Source organism: Abramis brama (genome assembly GCF_963993115.1).
Source record: "Abramis brama genome assembly, chromosome: 19".
Classification (NCBI taxonomy): Eukaryota; Metazoa; Chordata; class Actinopteri; order Cypriniformes; family Leuciscidae; genus Abramis; species Abramis brama.
Window position 1 is genome coordinate 24901401 of NC_139981.1, and position 15131 is coordinate 24916531.

At 37.0% G+C, this 15131-nt stretch overlaps 1 protein-coding gene across 4 annotated transcripts in view; it reads left to right on the plus strand.

Moving 5' to 3' along the window:
- The window catches only part of thada (THADA armadillo repeat containing), a 112935-nt gene that overhangs the window by 58723 nt on the left and 39081 nt on the right, over positions 1 to 15131 (plus strand). For all 4 annotated transcript variants that reach the window (XM_084093712.1, XM_084093713.1, XM_084093714.1 and 1 more), the window contains one exon: positions 14381 to 14549. In XM_084093712.1, coding sequence (XP_083949838.1) covers positions 14381 to 14549 — 169 coding nt within the window. The remainder of the gene's footprint in view (positions 1 to 14380; positions 14550 to 15131) is intronic.

The following is a 15131-nucleotide window of genomic DNA, read 5'->3' on the forward strand; positions in this document are numbered from 1 at the left end:
AGAAACAATAGCAGGATGGTGTTTGTTTTGGCTCAAAATAAGGGTGGATAAGTCTTGCTCCCACTGCTGCTTTTGATAACACAGCTCCTGACTCTGCGTGTTACACACATGACCGACACCATTTGAGATCTCATTTAGAACTCGTTGATTTGCATTTTGCAGTTTCCTCTGCGTTTTCAGGTGAAATGATACAATTACATATAGGCTCTGTTCCAAACCCCAGTGAGCTGCCTTCATTGGTGCTAACCCCACTTCTAAATTACAAGTGTGAAACGCTCCTTTACCCGAGGATAAAAGCGGGGTTTAGAACAATGATAATCCGGGGTTAAAGGGATAGTTCACTTTGAAATAAAATTTTGGTATGTTTTAGCTTACCTCAAGGGCATCCAAGATGTAGGTGTCTTTTTTTCCGCAGTAGTTTCAATTTTGATATTTTTAGGTCAAACCGTTCTTGTCTGTCAGTCATTTAATGCAGGTCTATGGTTACTGTCTCAAAGATCATGCACAGAGTCCAAATTAAAACAATTCCCCATCGTCCAAATTAAACAATTCCCCATCGTAAGTACACATTGATGGCCTAAGACACGAAACGAGCGGTTTGTGTGAGAAAACGAACAGTATTTATATCGTTTTTACCTCTTGTACACAGCCACGTCCAAGTGATACTGCTACTGCACTTTGATACATTTGTCTGATAAATTGGAGAAGTCTGTGGTTAGCGCCACTTTAGCGGCCAAAACGCTGCAAATGCATTTGCTGCAGAAACGGCGCCGACAAAATACTTATTCTCCTTGAGGACAAATATCTTTATTAACTGATATGATGAAGATCCAGTGGAAGAGAACTTCATTTGGAACTGATGAGCTCAGCACATTAGGTAATAGTCACATGATGTACAGGTGTGTGAATGTGCACAGCTGTTGCTGGCTGCTTTTCGTTTGGTGAACAAAAGCCTTGGACTCTCACCAGTTCCCCCTCTGTGACATTATTCTCACCAGTGTTTATGCTAGGAATATTCTGTCCGCCACTCTCATACTCCCATGTGATTGGGGTTTTGCCGCCTTTTTGTTTTAGCACAGAGTTGTATCTCTATTTTTAATTCTCTGTGCTTTTGTGGGTATTTAAACTAGTGAGAAGGTGTTTGTTTTAGTTGAAACTTGCTTCATTTTTTTTGGCTTACATGTGAACTGAGCTGTTGTGGCCTGTTTTCTAAATGGAATCTAAATGGAACGTATAAGAGCTGTTATTAAATGTTTAGTTTAATGATTATTAATATTAAATGAATATTGATAATATACATTTTGTTTTGTTTTGTTTTGTTTTGTTTTGTTCAGTTCCTTGTTAAGGAATCAAAATAATATGTGCAATTAATTGACATGGATATACATCATACACTAGGAAGTGTATATAAGACACTGGTAAGAAGTGCATTACTGTAACTAAGTATAGCAATTTCCCAACACTTTATGGACTTAATATTACATGTGAGACTTTACAAATATGTGTTGGGTTACTGATATTTAAGTGTTTCAGTAAAGAAAATGGAAAATCTACTTTGAAATGCATGTTCTTGTGTTACTATAAATATACTTTTTGTATTCACGTTGGTTTCATTTGATTAAAGAAAAAAAACTTTAATACCGTAAAAAAATAATAAAAAAAATGCAATATGGTGAAACCAAGTAGAAAAGTAATAATATATTTTCCTCCTTTCACATTGAATACACTATATATAATTATATAATAATTATAATTTTATTTTGCATTGCAACTGTAAAATTACAGTGCTAATATTTAATTTCTTAATTTTATTTATTTTGATTTAAAACCGCCGGGATTTATTTTGAACTGAGCCACTCGGAGACCCTGCAAACACCGGCAGATAATGAGCTGCTCATGTGTAAGAAAAGAGTTTTGTACTTTAATCTGAAACATGCAGCGCACATATATATTTAATTAAATCATAGCCTTTATGATTTGCTAATCGCACTAAGCCATAACATGGTTTCAGTTTTATTGTGATTAATCGTGCAGGCCTAGAATACGCATTCACTTTTTCATTTAAGCATTTTTGTCTTCAAGTTTTCCAAGTAAAAAAAATGTTATGATTAAATGTCATTAAGCTTTTAAAACCTAAACTAACCTTGCTTTATCATAAAATCAGATGATCCTATTTTGAGTAAAGTTTTTAAATATTTTCGATATTTTAACTGATTCACTGTTTTTTTTATAATGATAAAAGATTTTGCTAAGCTGCTTTTTTTTTTCTTTTTTTTTTTTTTTTTTTTGAGATAAATATCAGTGTTACAAGTGTCCTGATATCATAGTGACTTTATTGCTTTAACAGTGTTAAACATTTATTTAATTGAATTTGGGAAGCTCTAGAACATTGTTTGTGTGTAAGTGCCTGTATGGTATCATAAGTGTGTTAGGAGCCCTTGTGTGTGCAACAGACATCTGGAGCAGAGCAGAGGTGTGGAGGGGCTGGAGAAAGGACTAGTTCAAGGCCTTGGGGCTGGAACACAGATAACACAGATCAAGCTCACAACTCTCATGCACTCTGAGTGATGAACGCCACAGCTAGTGCCCAGCCACCACAAATAACAGACTCACGCAAGACCACCCCCTCTTTTATTAAACCTTGTCATATCAAGATATTATGATGGATTTTCCTAACAGTCAAGGAATGACAGGAGGGTCAGACCTCATGGATAGATGAACAGATTAATAGAAGGATCCTAGTCAACAGTTCAGCCTTTCTCGAAGCAGTCACGCAAGGGTTAAGGGACTAGAGGATTGGGGTCCGCCTGGTTCTTGTCAGTGGAAGTATGCAGGCGCATTCACTCAAATGAAGCCCACATGTAGAAAATGTTAAATATAGCTCTGTTCTGGCTGCCTCGGCCCCCTCCTCTCCCCTAGGCGTGTATTTGTGTGTGTCTGGGTGTCCGGTGTTGATCAGGCCTCTTTACAATAACACAAGGGTTCTCGGCAAAACACTCGAGGAATCTGTGCAGTTAATTATTGTGCTGGTTGACATACGAGGCAACCCATTATTAGTTACCTGAGTAGACTGTGATTCTGTTACACAATCAGTGCTGAATTCTTCTTTCAGGGTTGTTTTCAGTAGACCCACAGTGTTGTCAGCGTAGTTATAAATCAGAGATCTGATATATTTGCTGGCCGCACTGAATTTGTGTTGTGTGCCTAACCCTTGAAAACCTTGTCTTTGTGACGGGGTAGATATGTTAAGATCCAGTCTGTGGACTATTTTTACCACCACAAGCTACATTCCAAGAGAGTAAATTATATAAGTAATATTTATCTTTATTGCAATCATTCCATTTTATGGAAATGAGTTCTGAACAAAAACGTAGAGCAATAAAAAATATAGATTTTAGGTGTGTTTCAGGCAGCCTTATCAGTGGCTCGAGATGCGATGGATGATGTATGGTAGTTGCGTTTAATGTTTTTGTTAGTCTATCCAGTTGAACCAACTAGATGTGCTGCTGCATTGTTCATCCTCAGGAGACAAGCCAAAAGTGTTTTTCCCCTTAACTGAAATTACGCATTTTAAATTAGAATATAATTTGAATATTAGTAATTAAGTAAAAAATTCTAATTTAGTTTTTTAGCCATTTTGACAGCCCTATTCTCTATCAGTGTGCGGCCTCACAGAACTGTTCATCAGAGCTGCCCACTTCAGCTAATTTAACTGGGATGACCTGAGATTTTGGACGAAAATCTGAACAGAAATCGTTACTTTAAAAGATGTGATGAAACAAAATTTGGTATAGATAAAGATGTTTACATGCCTGAAATGATCCAGGTTTCATCTAATTTAATTTAAACCCTGTCTGATAATGTCTAGTCAGATAATTATTACAATTTTTAGAATGCGCATTTTATTTTCAATCCACTGGTTACCATTTACAACATTGCGTGTATGCTGCGTAAAAACATGGGTTGATTTTCGATCGAAATAGTTCACTTAATTTAGTTTGATATTATTATAGATTATAGAAGTTTTTATATTCAAGTACATCTGAAATATACCCTTCCCAGATTAGAGTTTCCCTGCTTTGAAAATCCATTGGTTAACATTGTCACACGCTAAGCAAACATGGGTTTGGACAATCTCCATGAGAGAGGTGACAGGAAACCCTGATGCTAAAACTAGGTCAGTATACATTTAGGCAGGGCTGTACGTCAACTTTTTTTTTTTAAACATAACACTGGTGCTACAGAGGTTGAAAGATTTGTAGCACGTCTCTGAAAACAACCACAAGTAACATAAAATAAAAATACATATATAATGATAATAATAAGAGAAAAAATCTACTGTGGTCATGGCTAAATAAAAATGAGCATGACTCAAAAATTTAAAAATGCATTTAAAAATAATACGTGCACAACACAAATGCAAAGTTATCAGAATAGCAAACAACGCGGTCACAGATAAAAAAAATAAGTGTGAATCAAAAATGTAAAAATGCATCTAAAAAAAAGCACAAATCAAATTAGTTTGCACAAAACTGAAACATGGAGTTATTCAAATTGCATGCAAAATCATGTTTTCTGCTCATATTTAAAATTTGTGTACACTTATGCTGTTTTTCCCTTCTCTCTGTTTCCACGTTCCACGCTTGCATTTAAAATAAAGATACATCCATTTTGAAAAGAAGACACGTGTGAATAGCTTGCATGGTTATGAAGGAAATAGCATGCTGAAGCTGGCATGTCTGGTCTTGGGGAAATGCCAAAACAAGGGTTGAGGACTTGCTTAAAGTGTGCCAAATAACCTTGACCGAAAGTCTGTCAGCCACAGGCATGTCCAGAACATATGTAAGTGGTTGGCTGGAAATTGCTTACATCTATAGTAGATTGTGCCAGGCACATATGGATGAGGAGTGCATCAGATCCACAATGTCACACCACTGGTCTTCCAAGATGGAAATTCCTGAAACGTGTTCCCAAGAGGGATGTGGTGGGGTCTGCAATTAAGGATCTAATTAGGTTATGAAGAACTGAATTTTTTTTTTTTTTTTTTTTTTAATGCTGTATGTGTGACTGTTGGGTAGCAGATAGTGCTGAAAAAGATTAGTACCCCTTTCTAGTATAGATCAAGACCATTCATTTTGGTGGGGCCATTGACAGACCAAATGCAGGATCAAAACTGGATGGAGAGAAAAGAGTGGGTGAATGAAAATCAAACAAGCTAAGCAAAGTTTTAATTGCATAACAGAGCCACAGTGTTTACAGTTTATGGTGGAATCAACCTACAAATAACATAATAGTTTTCTTGCATACGATTCACAGGAAAAAGGAGGCTGCCCTGAATTCCTGTTTGTAAAGCCAACATTTTCCACACTAGAATAATATACTAATGATTGTGTTGGTAATGATGAAGCTGCCAATGGCCATCAGCCTCTTCCCAGTTGGATAAACTTAAGCCGCGAAAGCCTCTGTTAAGAAGAGTGTTTTTTTTTTTTTTTTTTTTTTTTTTTAAAGAGCTGACTTAAAGTTATGACCAGTCTTTTAAAGACTAAAAAAAAATAGATGACTAAATTGCAAGTCAGAGAAGACTCTCCCAGGACTTCAAAAGGGTTGTAAGAAGAAGACTGATGGACTGTTAGTTCCAGCAGACTGATAATTCGGATGTTATTGAGCCAGGTATAAGACACGAGGTCAGTGTATTTAGCTAACAGCTTAGCATTTCTGTCATTCATAAAAGCACAGTGCAAGCATGCGTTTATCTAGTACAGTGGTTCCCAAACTTTTAACAGGCATGTACCCCCTGAGACATTATAGATCTTCCGGAGTACCCCCAACACCACCAATTGTTAACAAGTTTTTTTAATTTTTATTAATATTTATTTTAATCAATTTTGTCGAGAATAGTGAATAGAATCATAAACATATGATACAAATCTCATCAAAAGTCAACATATGATACAAATGTGCTGAATATAATGATTTTAAACAGATATGCACCCAATCTCACACACAATAGGCCTACAACACATATCCAACATCTCATTAAAGCTATTGTTAACTTTTCACATACTGATAAGTATTGCTTTTCACATATGATAACATTGTATATTTTCTTAACTTCTCTGCTGTAAAATAATAATAAAAAAGAGAACACATTAACAATAGTAAACTAAATAGTAAACAGTAAACTAAATTGTAGTAAACCACACAGAATAGACCTACCTCTCCATCCACATCACCAGTTTAATCAATGTGAGGGATGTGCCTGGATGTTCTTACATAATGCAGCGATGTTAGGCCGAATTGGGGACAGTTTCAGTCTTAGATCATTTTCCACAAACAGTCTGTACCTATACTTGGTCTTAAGAAATAGAACCGACGCCTTTTTTTCACGCGACACGCAAGCGTGTTGGAAGCGTTTCCAGACAAAATAGAGTAGGAAAATATGTTTATGTTATATATGTTGACGGCAAAATAGGCTATATAATATATTTCGTTCTGTATTGACAGGTGCAGTATTTGAAAATCGATAATATTTTTTTACATTACATTTATATTTGCATTTATGTCAAACGCTAGACACTTTCAAACATCAAAATGACATTTATTAATGTGTATTCGTGTCAAAATGACATATAAACATCTTTTCCTACTCTATTTTGCCTGGAAACGCTTCCAACACGCTTGCGTGTCGCGTGAAAAATAGGCATCGGTCCTATTTCTAGCATGCACGCGTTTTCCGCGCGGCACGAGCCGCGCCTGAAGCCTTGGTTATACTTTCGCCTGGCTCCGCAGCGCGAGTCTCCGCAGACTGCGCGCGCACCTCCACAAACGGATGAGGCGTTTATACTTGACGCGCTCGCCGTTGTACTATTCTTTGAAACGACAGGGGGCGACTCGAGTAATTGTCCTCTAAACCATCAGGAATCAGCGGTGAGAAGAAGAAAGCTATACACACGTGACAATGTTTATTTTAGTACACCACCACCAATACCACACTACAAAAAGAATCGTGTAAAACCCAGTAAACCCTGAGATTATTACTTGTGACAATAAAACAAAATATATGGATATGAGAATGTGTATACAACATAACTAAATTAACGATCTCTTACATATTTTCTAATTTCACTAAACATTTCATTAAGTTTCGTGAACATTTTTATTAAACATGGACCTTTATGTTCATTAAAAATACTTTTTATGCTATTGTATGCTCATTTTTTAAATGTAATCAACTCATTTAGACGTGCAAACTGGGTTTGGTGAGAAGTTCGAGCTCGGCCAGATTCGGCTCGAAGTCGTTCATCTTCGGATGCGGCGCCGCGCGCGTTGTTACAAAAAATGTCGCGCACACCGCCAGGCGAAATTGGGTCTTGCGAACCCAACGCGCACGACCGCCCACACCGCAATGACGTCATTTTTGCCACGCGCACCTTCGCGCTCGTGCGGACGCGTCGAGTATAAACCAGGCTTGAGACGCGTGTGTCACGCAGGCAGTGTGCAAACTCTAACCTGTTAACATGGGAGCCGAAATAAAAACAGACACGCCACGCAGCTGAGACGCTCACGCCACGCAGCCAGTGTGTCGCCGGCCTTAGATCTTTTTTTGCGTACCCCCTGAAATCAGTCCACGTACACCTGGGGGTACGCGTACCCCAGTTTGACAACCGTGGATCTAGTACATTGGCATCGGGCTCCCAGAAGCATTCTTTTGGATGTGGTCGATATTTATCTCTAACATATAGCTTATCTTTGTTTGAAGGCTACTATGTTGATGTCTCTGCTAGTGTCATCTCCACTGTTAGCTTTGGTTCTCTGCTGCTACTTTTAGTTCCTTGTTTAGGCGATGCTCGCAAAGGCAATTTGTCCACTTTGGTACAAAAATAAAAACATGTTATGGGGCTTTAAAAGGTTTAATAATACAAAAAAGTGTCTATGTTATGCGTTGACTCAATAAAGACGTATTTTTCATGCTTGCTTTTTTCAAATTTATATTAATATTTAATTATTATTATTTTTAATTATCTACATTTTTTTTTTAAGTTAATTGCCAAGGAAACATTTCGTTTTCATTTGTTATTCATATATTTATATTTTATTACAGTTTTAATCACGAAAACTTTTAAAACATTTTCACATTTTTAATTTCTTTAGTTTCTCTGAATATTTAGTCCAGTTAAACCTTCCCTTTTCAGATCTGCCTTAATCCAATCAACCGATAGATAAAACAAAACAAAAAAAGTTTCCATTTCATTAAGATGTGCGTCACAAGAAGGAAGATCTGTCACTACTTCCATTTCATCGCAACTTTAAAGAAAAGATTTTTAATTCATGTCGACTTTAAACTCGTTTTAGGTGGAGCAACATGCAGCTCAGAAAAAATCAAGTGCGTTTATACCCTGATGTGCTTCCTGGAGCATGTGATGGAACTGCATGTACTCTTTCTCATTTCATTTCTCCAATGCGCCTCAAGAACCAGACGAACTCGAATAAACAAGTTGTGTTATGGCGCTCTCGCCAGGTGCTGCCCAACGCCGTCTCTGCCTGTTGATTTTGAGCCAGACTAAGATTAGGTTTGTTTGGTGCTTGCAGACTGCCGAGTCATACTCAGGGAAACTGTACCACCGTGCCTAATAAGAGCCAGATGGCCTTTGAGCCGTAATGGCGGGTCGAGACTGAGAAAGCCCCCTGGAGATGACTCGCCTCAGACTGCTGTGTTTCTAAAATTACACCCTTCCAAACTGTCATTTCCTCTCCAAAGACTTTTAATGGGACAAATTAACACTGATAGTTAACATATGAGGCCAGAAAGGGGGAACAGTACAGACTTTTGCAGTCATTAGATCGAAATATGTTTCTGAGATGCCTATGCTGTATGTTTAAGTTTGTTTTTACAGTTCTTTATTTAGATTAATGAAATAGTTCACCAAATCTGTATGACCTCCTTTCATCTGTGCCTGTGGCACAGAAAAGACAAAATTTTAATAATGCAATGGTCACAGGGTCCTCTCAGGTCCTTAAAAGTCTTAAATTCAGGTTGATCAAAGTTAAAACGCCATTAAAATTGTTAATCTTAAATGTTAAGAGGTCTGGAAAACAATAATCCGAGAAATGGCCTAATGGGATTATTAACTTTCAAAAGGCTATGATTTAAATAAATGTTAGTGCTGCGCATTCAACGTCAAAATGCGTGGCTGTTGCACGTGATTTCAAAGCAATTTGCAATCAGTAAATACTGTGAATTTATGCCAAGCGATTGCTTATGATCCACTTTTGATGAATTATGATAATATTTACTTTATTTATTTTTATATTTACTTTTATTTATTTTTATATTGTAATATGTTGTAAATGATTGTAACAGTGTACATATTTAATCTGGCTCCTCTGAATGAGTAGCTGGAAGTAGTAAAGCAAAGACATTTCAAAATAAGAGTACTGGTGTATTTTGGGCTTGTTATAAAGCCATATACAAATTTATATGGGGGGCACCCATATACAATTTAGGTGAATAAAAGTCCCTCATTATGCATGCGTATTTTTTTTTTCTGGATGCCATTGGTATTTTGGTGCTGCTAACACAATAAAATAAACTGTAGCTGGCAGTTAAACTCGTGTATTTTCTTGTGCCCCATCATAGGAAGGAAAACTAAGAACATTATTTAACTAGATTTAACTAGTATCAACACAACACTTGTATTGTTATTATTTCCTTTATTTAAACACATTATCAGCAAAATCTGATATTGATCGATAAATTGTATGCATTGATATATTACTACATAAATTAGTTTCAATGCCTATGTACATTTATTTATTTTGAGATTGTATGGGTTTGCTCAGTATGTTGTGCAATTTTTTTATACTGTATTTGCTTTATTATACATTATTCAGGTTTGGAATATGACATCAGGTTTAGTTAATGATTTTTGGGTGAACTATTACTTTAAAGCTACAATATGTAATTTGTTTGGGGTTTTTTTGCTGCTAGTGGTCACTAACCTCTTACAATAACAAAGGCATAGGTTGATGACGCAGTGATAAGCGGAATCATGGAACTTGCCATCATGCCTGTGGATCTAATAATGTTTATGGATGAGTGAAAACATTGATGTTTTTTAACATGACTGTGGTATGAAGCATGTCGCGATTGCTAATGAGAGACAGATAGAGAGTCCCGCGGATATAAAGGAATGAGGACATTTCATTCTACCGAACAACCCGCAAGTGCTGAATTACTACTCACACAGGTCAGTTTATTTGACGAATTAAACTAGTAAGGTAACGCTGCGCTGTTTCACTTGGTCTAACGTTACACTATCATACTAAACAGCATTTGAGTGTGTTGAAAGTTATAATGCTATTCTATGTGTTAGTTTGTTGGCTGTATGAGACTAGCAGTAAGCTAGATCAACATTAGATATAATATATATAATATAACATAACATACTGATCATATTCTAACATTTCATCATGTTGAGCTATATAACATTGAATTGTTTTATGTACATTTGCTCACTTGTCTAATAAAGTGCAAGAGCGGCGTCTTGTCAAGTCGTGAAGCTCTGTCAAGTCGAAGTTTGCCGCGAAGCTCTCGGCATCTCGAAAACGCCACGCCGATATTGATCCTCATTGTAGTTCTCCTTTTGTCCCAAAGTCTGCTTGCCATGGTCCATAATGTTTGAACTAAACAACAACAGTGTGCCGCTAAACATTACACAGTTGTCCACATCTGTTGCCATGGTTACTATGGCAGTAAAAGCGGAAACCAGGGATAACGCGGATATTACGTCATTGACGGGCGACAAGTGACGGGACGGGCACTATTTAAAATTGTGAATTTCTCTGAATTTACAAATTCTTGGAAACATTTAGGATAATGTAAGTACACAATTGAAAGAAATATATAACATTGTGCTTGTGGTTTTTGGCTATTTTGATACAAAATTCTTACATATTGTACCTTTAATGCATAAAAGAAAAGGTGAACGCAACAGGTTAGGCTGTTTTTGTGTGTCTCGTATATTTACAGCCATAAATAGGTCTCTCTCCTTGCGTCATGTGACCAGCTGTGTCTGTGGACTGTTGTCATGCTGTGAATGCTGAAGGCAACATGTATGTCATGGGGGTTAATGGGGATGTCTGTATGTTGGTGCAATTTAAACCCAGCAGGTGAAGGTTCACATGTCTGGCTGTCTGTTGCTGGCGTCTCCTGCTTTCTTTCTGTCCCAGTTAGAGTGTGTGTACAGCACATATACCAGTGGTCATCAGACAGTTATTTATGGCATGCCCCACCGTCTCTTCTTATATTATCATGTGCCATGTGTATGTAACCTGTTAAGTGCACTGCCTAAAATTAATGCGATGAATGACCTACACGTTAGCAAGAGTTCCAAGACTTACTTCTGTGGAGCATAAAAATATATTTTGATAAATGTGAAGAAAAAAAAGAATACTTTTAAATGTGAAATTAAAACCGCCAGTACGTGGCAGCAAATCATTGCCTTAACGAGTGAGTCATTGAGTCATTCATTCAACGTGAATTCATTCAGTTACAAAAAAATCAAGTGTTGCTCAGAGATGCGCAGTGGCTGTACTGTGGATTTGTTTGGAACTATTTTCATTGGTAAAAAAAAGCAAAAATAGACAATGTTCTGAGTCTAAAATGTAAGTCACCTGATATTAACTTCTAGTTTATTGAACTGTTGTATAAAATCAATATTTTATTTGCAATCATGCTGATATTCGAGAAAACAGCACACACTTGCTTGTGTGGTATTGGTTAACTATGTCCTGTTATAAATATTAAAAACAAGAACACACACAGAAAAGTTTTTTTGCCCCATATATTGAGTTTTGGGGGCATTTCTATTCATTTTGTTAGCATTTTTGGCATTTTTGCTCGCATTAGTTTTGATTTCTCCACGAGAATCTGCCTCACACACAGACAGGCTGCACAAGCCTCAACTGGCGCAACCTTATTATGTCAATACATTATCCATTTTGCATTTTTTAATTTCTGTCCTTGGTGTGTAATGGCAGGGCAGGGCTCTTTTTCGAGCTCAAGCCGGCCTGTTGTGAGGCCCGTTTCAAGTGAAACGGATGAAATATAGCAAAGGCCTCTACTGCCCAGATCTGAAAAATGTCAAAGCTCAGTGCCTTTAACGCAGACAAAATTGAATACTGCTTCAGAGCGGTATTTGAGGCTAACCGCATCCCATCATTCATCATATTCTGGAACTCACATACGCTGAAATCATGAGACAATGTTCTAGTGCAAGTTGAATTAGCTATTACATATAATTTGGTAGTAAAATGTTGCACTTTTATCGGTACAAAGATGAGTATGTGTATTTTGTAAAATGTTTGCAACTGCTTTTTTATCACTTAATTAGACGCTACACAATTATTCAATTGTGTCGTCTGTTACACAGGAACTAATAGAGGTTAGTGCAAAAGTATTGAAAATCAAAATGTGTAAAACTCTGTAAAACTTTACTTGCATTTTTATAAGCGTGTCCCATCGGGTAATCAGAAATGTTCTACACACTCTTGCGGTCTTCAAGTCCACTTAAACAAAAATACCGGACATACGTCATATAACTAAAGACAGCAAGTGTGGGTATAGGGACAGGCCCATTGTCACTATGGTTACAGGTGCTCTTCATGACTATTTCAAGAATCAAAGAGGTGCTGGACTATTCAAACTCTGACAATATGAATGTTGTCAATGTGACACCCATGTGTTTAAGCAGGTTACGCAAGTGCACAATATCTTGTAGTCAAGTGTGTTACCTTGTCTCTTTCCTGTGAACAGTAGTTATATGTAATTTAAAGTTTAATTTGTTATGACATGGGTTTCAATAGCCTCCCCACGCGTTATCGTACAGATTAACGTGTCCCTTTCAGAATCCATATGTCATTTATGGTTTGAGGTCAGTAATGTCAGTGAGCTGTGCTCTCTAGCTGCAGTTAGGTCTTGGAGAGAATGCAAATGTTAACACAAACTCATACCTCCATGCTCGCTCTCATCTGCTGTCAGCAGATCCCAATCACAGCTTCCCAAGTCTAGCTAAAGTTTATTTGTTGTTTCTATCTGTTCATCTGTTGAACATCCATTGATTTATCTACAGGCATGATCGCTGCTACATTTTTTCTTTGTCCTTTTTCCCCCCTCTGTTTGATGGATGGATATTTTCTATTCCGTGTCTCTGGAGTTTCTGGGGGGAGTTTCCAGAACTTTTTAGATTTAGTGCTTGTAAAGCAGTCATCTCAGTCATCAGGGGGCTGCTCTGGAAATGAATTGACCAAGTCTCCGACCCCCCACTCTACTACCAGTCTAAAAGAGTTCAGTACAACTTCCAGGAATCTATAAAATGACATTTTTACATACAGATATAGTAGCATCAAAGTTTGAACACACTTGTGTTTCTCATTTGTGTTTCTCATTTGTGTTTCTCATGACTTTTAAAGTCCTTCTGATATTAGACTTTAAAGAATTTTAATAGACTTTAAAGGTTTTGCTCATGTTGAAATGTTTGATGTTAGTTTAGTAAGCAGCTATACATTTAGCCTGTGTATCAGTTTATTTGCAAAATAAGAACTTTCAGTACAGTTTAAACAGCTCGATGGTGTTTTAAGCCCCCAATGGCTCCTTAGAGGCAGCTAACCCTACCCTCAACCTTAAACCTACCCATCCCCTCGCTGCCTGGAAGGCGCCGTTGGGGGCATAAAACACCAAACACCGTTTAAACATTTGCGGTCGGTAGGATTTTATCCTTTTTTTAAAAAGAAATTAATACTTTTGGACTTTCTATTTATCAAAGAATCCTGGAAAAATTTTCATGGTTTTGACAAAAAAATTACGCAGCACAAAAAATTACTTTTCCCAATGTTAATAATAGTATGTAATGTTTCTTGAACACCAAATAAGCAGAATAGAATAGAATAGAATAGAATAGAATAGAATAGAATAGAAGTATCATGTGACACTGAAGATTGTAATGATGCTGAAATTGTAGCTTTGCCCTCACAAAAAATTACATTTTACAATGTATTAAAATATTTTACAACATTACTGTTTTTACTGTGTACATTGTTTTTTACTGTTTACAGTACATGTGAACTCTTTCAATGCTGTTTTAAAGCATCCCAGGATGCACCTCATGAAGTTGAAGGAATGAGTGTGCACAGTTATAATCCTGAATGGCGACTCTCAAGAAGATGCAGTATGAGAGTTTAATTCCTAAAATACTTCTCGCTCCTTCACCAGAACCTCCTCAAAATCTGTCTTGCCATGCAGTTACTCAGAGTTGAAGAGTTCATGAAGCAGCTGAAATATAATTGTGAACCTGTTGTCCGTTGTACTGTGGTTTTCTTGTAGGTGTGGTCGTTCAGCAGTGTACCGCACACGTGAAATGGCTGCGAGAGCCCTGGTTCCTTTCGTTCTGGTGACTCAAGTTCCCTCCACTATCCAAACTCTACTGGAGGAGCTGCCTGAAGCATCTGGACGAGGAATCCAACAAAACCACATACATGGAACATTGCTTCAGGTGTGTGAATCCTCCCTAGTCGCATGCACTGTACAGCAATCCATTAAGTTGTGTAACATTACATAAGCAGCATCTACAAGAGTATAAAGTATTGGAGAAAAAAACTTATTTTTAAATCCATTTTAAATGATTCGTTATAAATTAGCTTTAAACTGTCCAATATGCTATTTTCTGAAAGATGCTGATACCTGAATTATTCTCCTTTGAAACATATTTGTACATGTTTGTGTTAACTTCATTGCAAATGTTGTGTTGTTGTTGTTTTTGCAGAAATGTTTAATAATAGAAGAACTTTTATTGTTGGTACACCCAGCAATCGATGGGGGCAAGCAATGGAAACAGCATTTAGGAATGTTGCATGCTCGACTCAAACTTGCTTCACCCACATTAACGCCACAGCTCAATGTGTGTCAGCATTTTCGCTAACCACTAATCCACGCCTCTGACATAATATATATTATTTGATAGAATTGATAGACATGGATAATTGAACCCCAAAGGGAAATTTAAGTGATAAAACAGCATCACCATAAAACCTAGAAGCTTAAGAGATAATTGTGGATAGAGACCGTGAGATGTTGT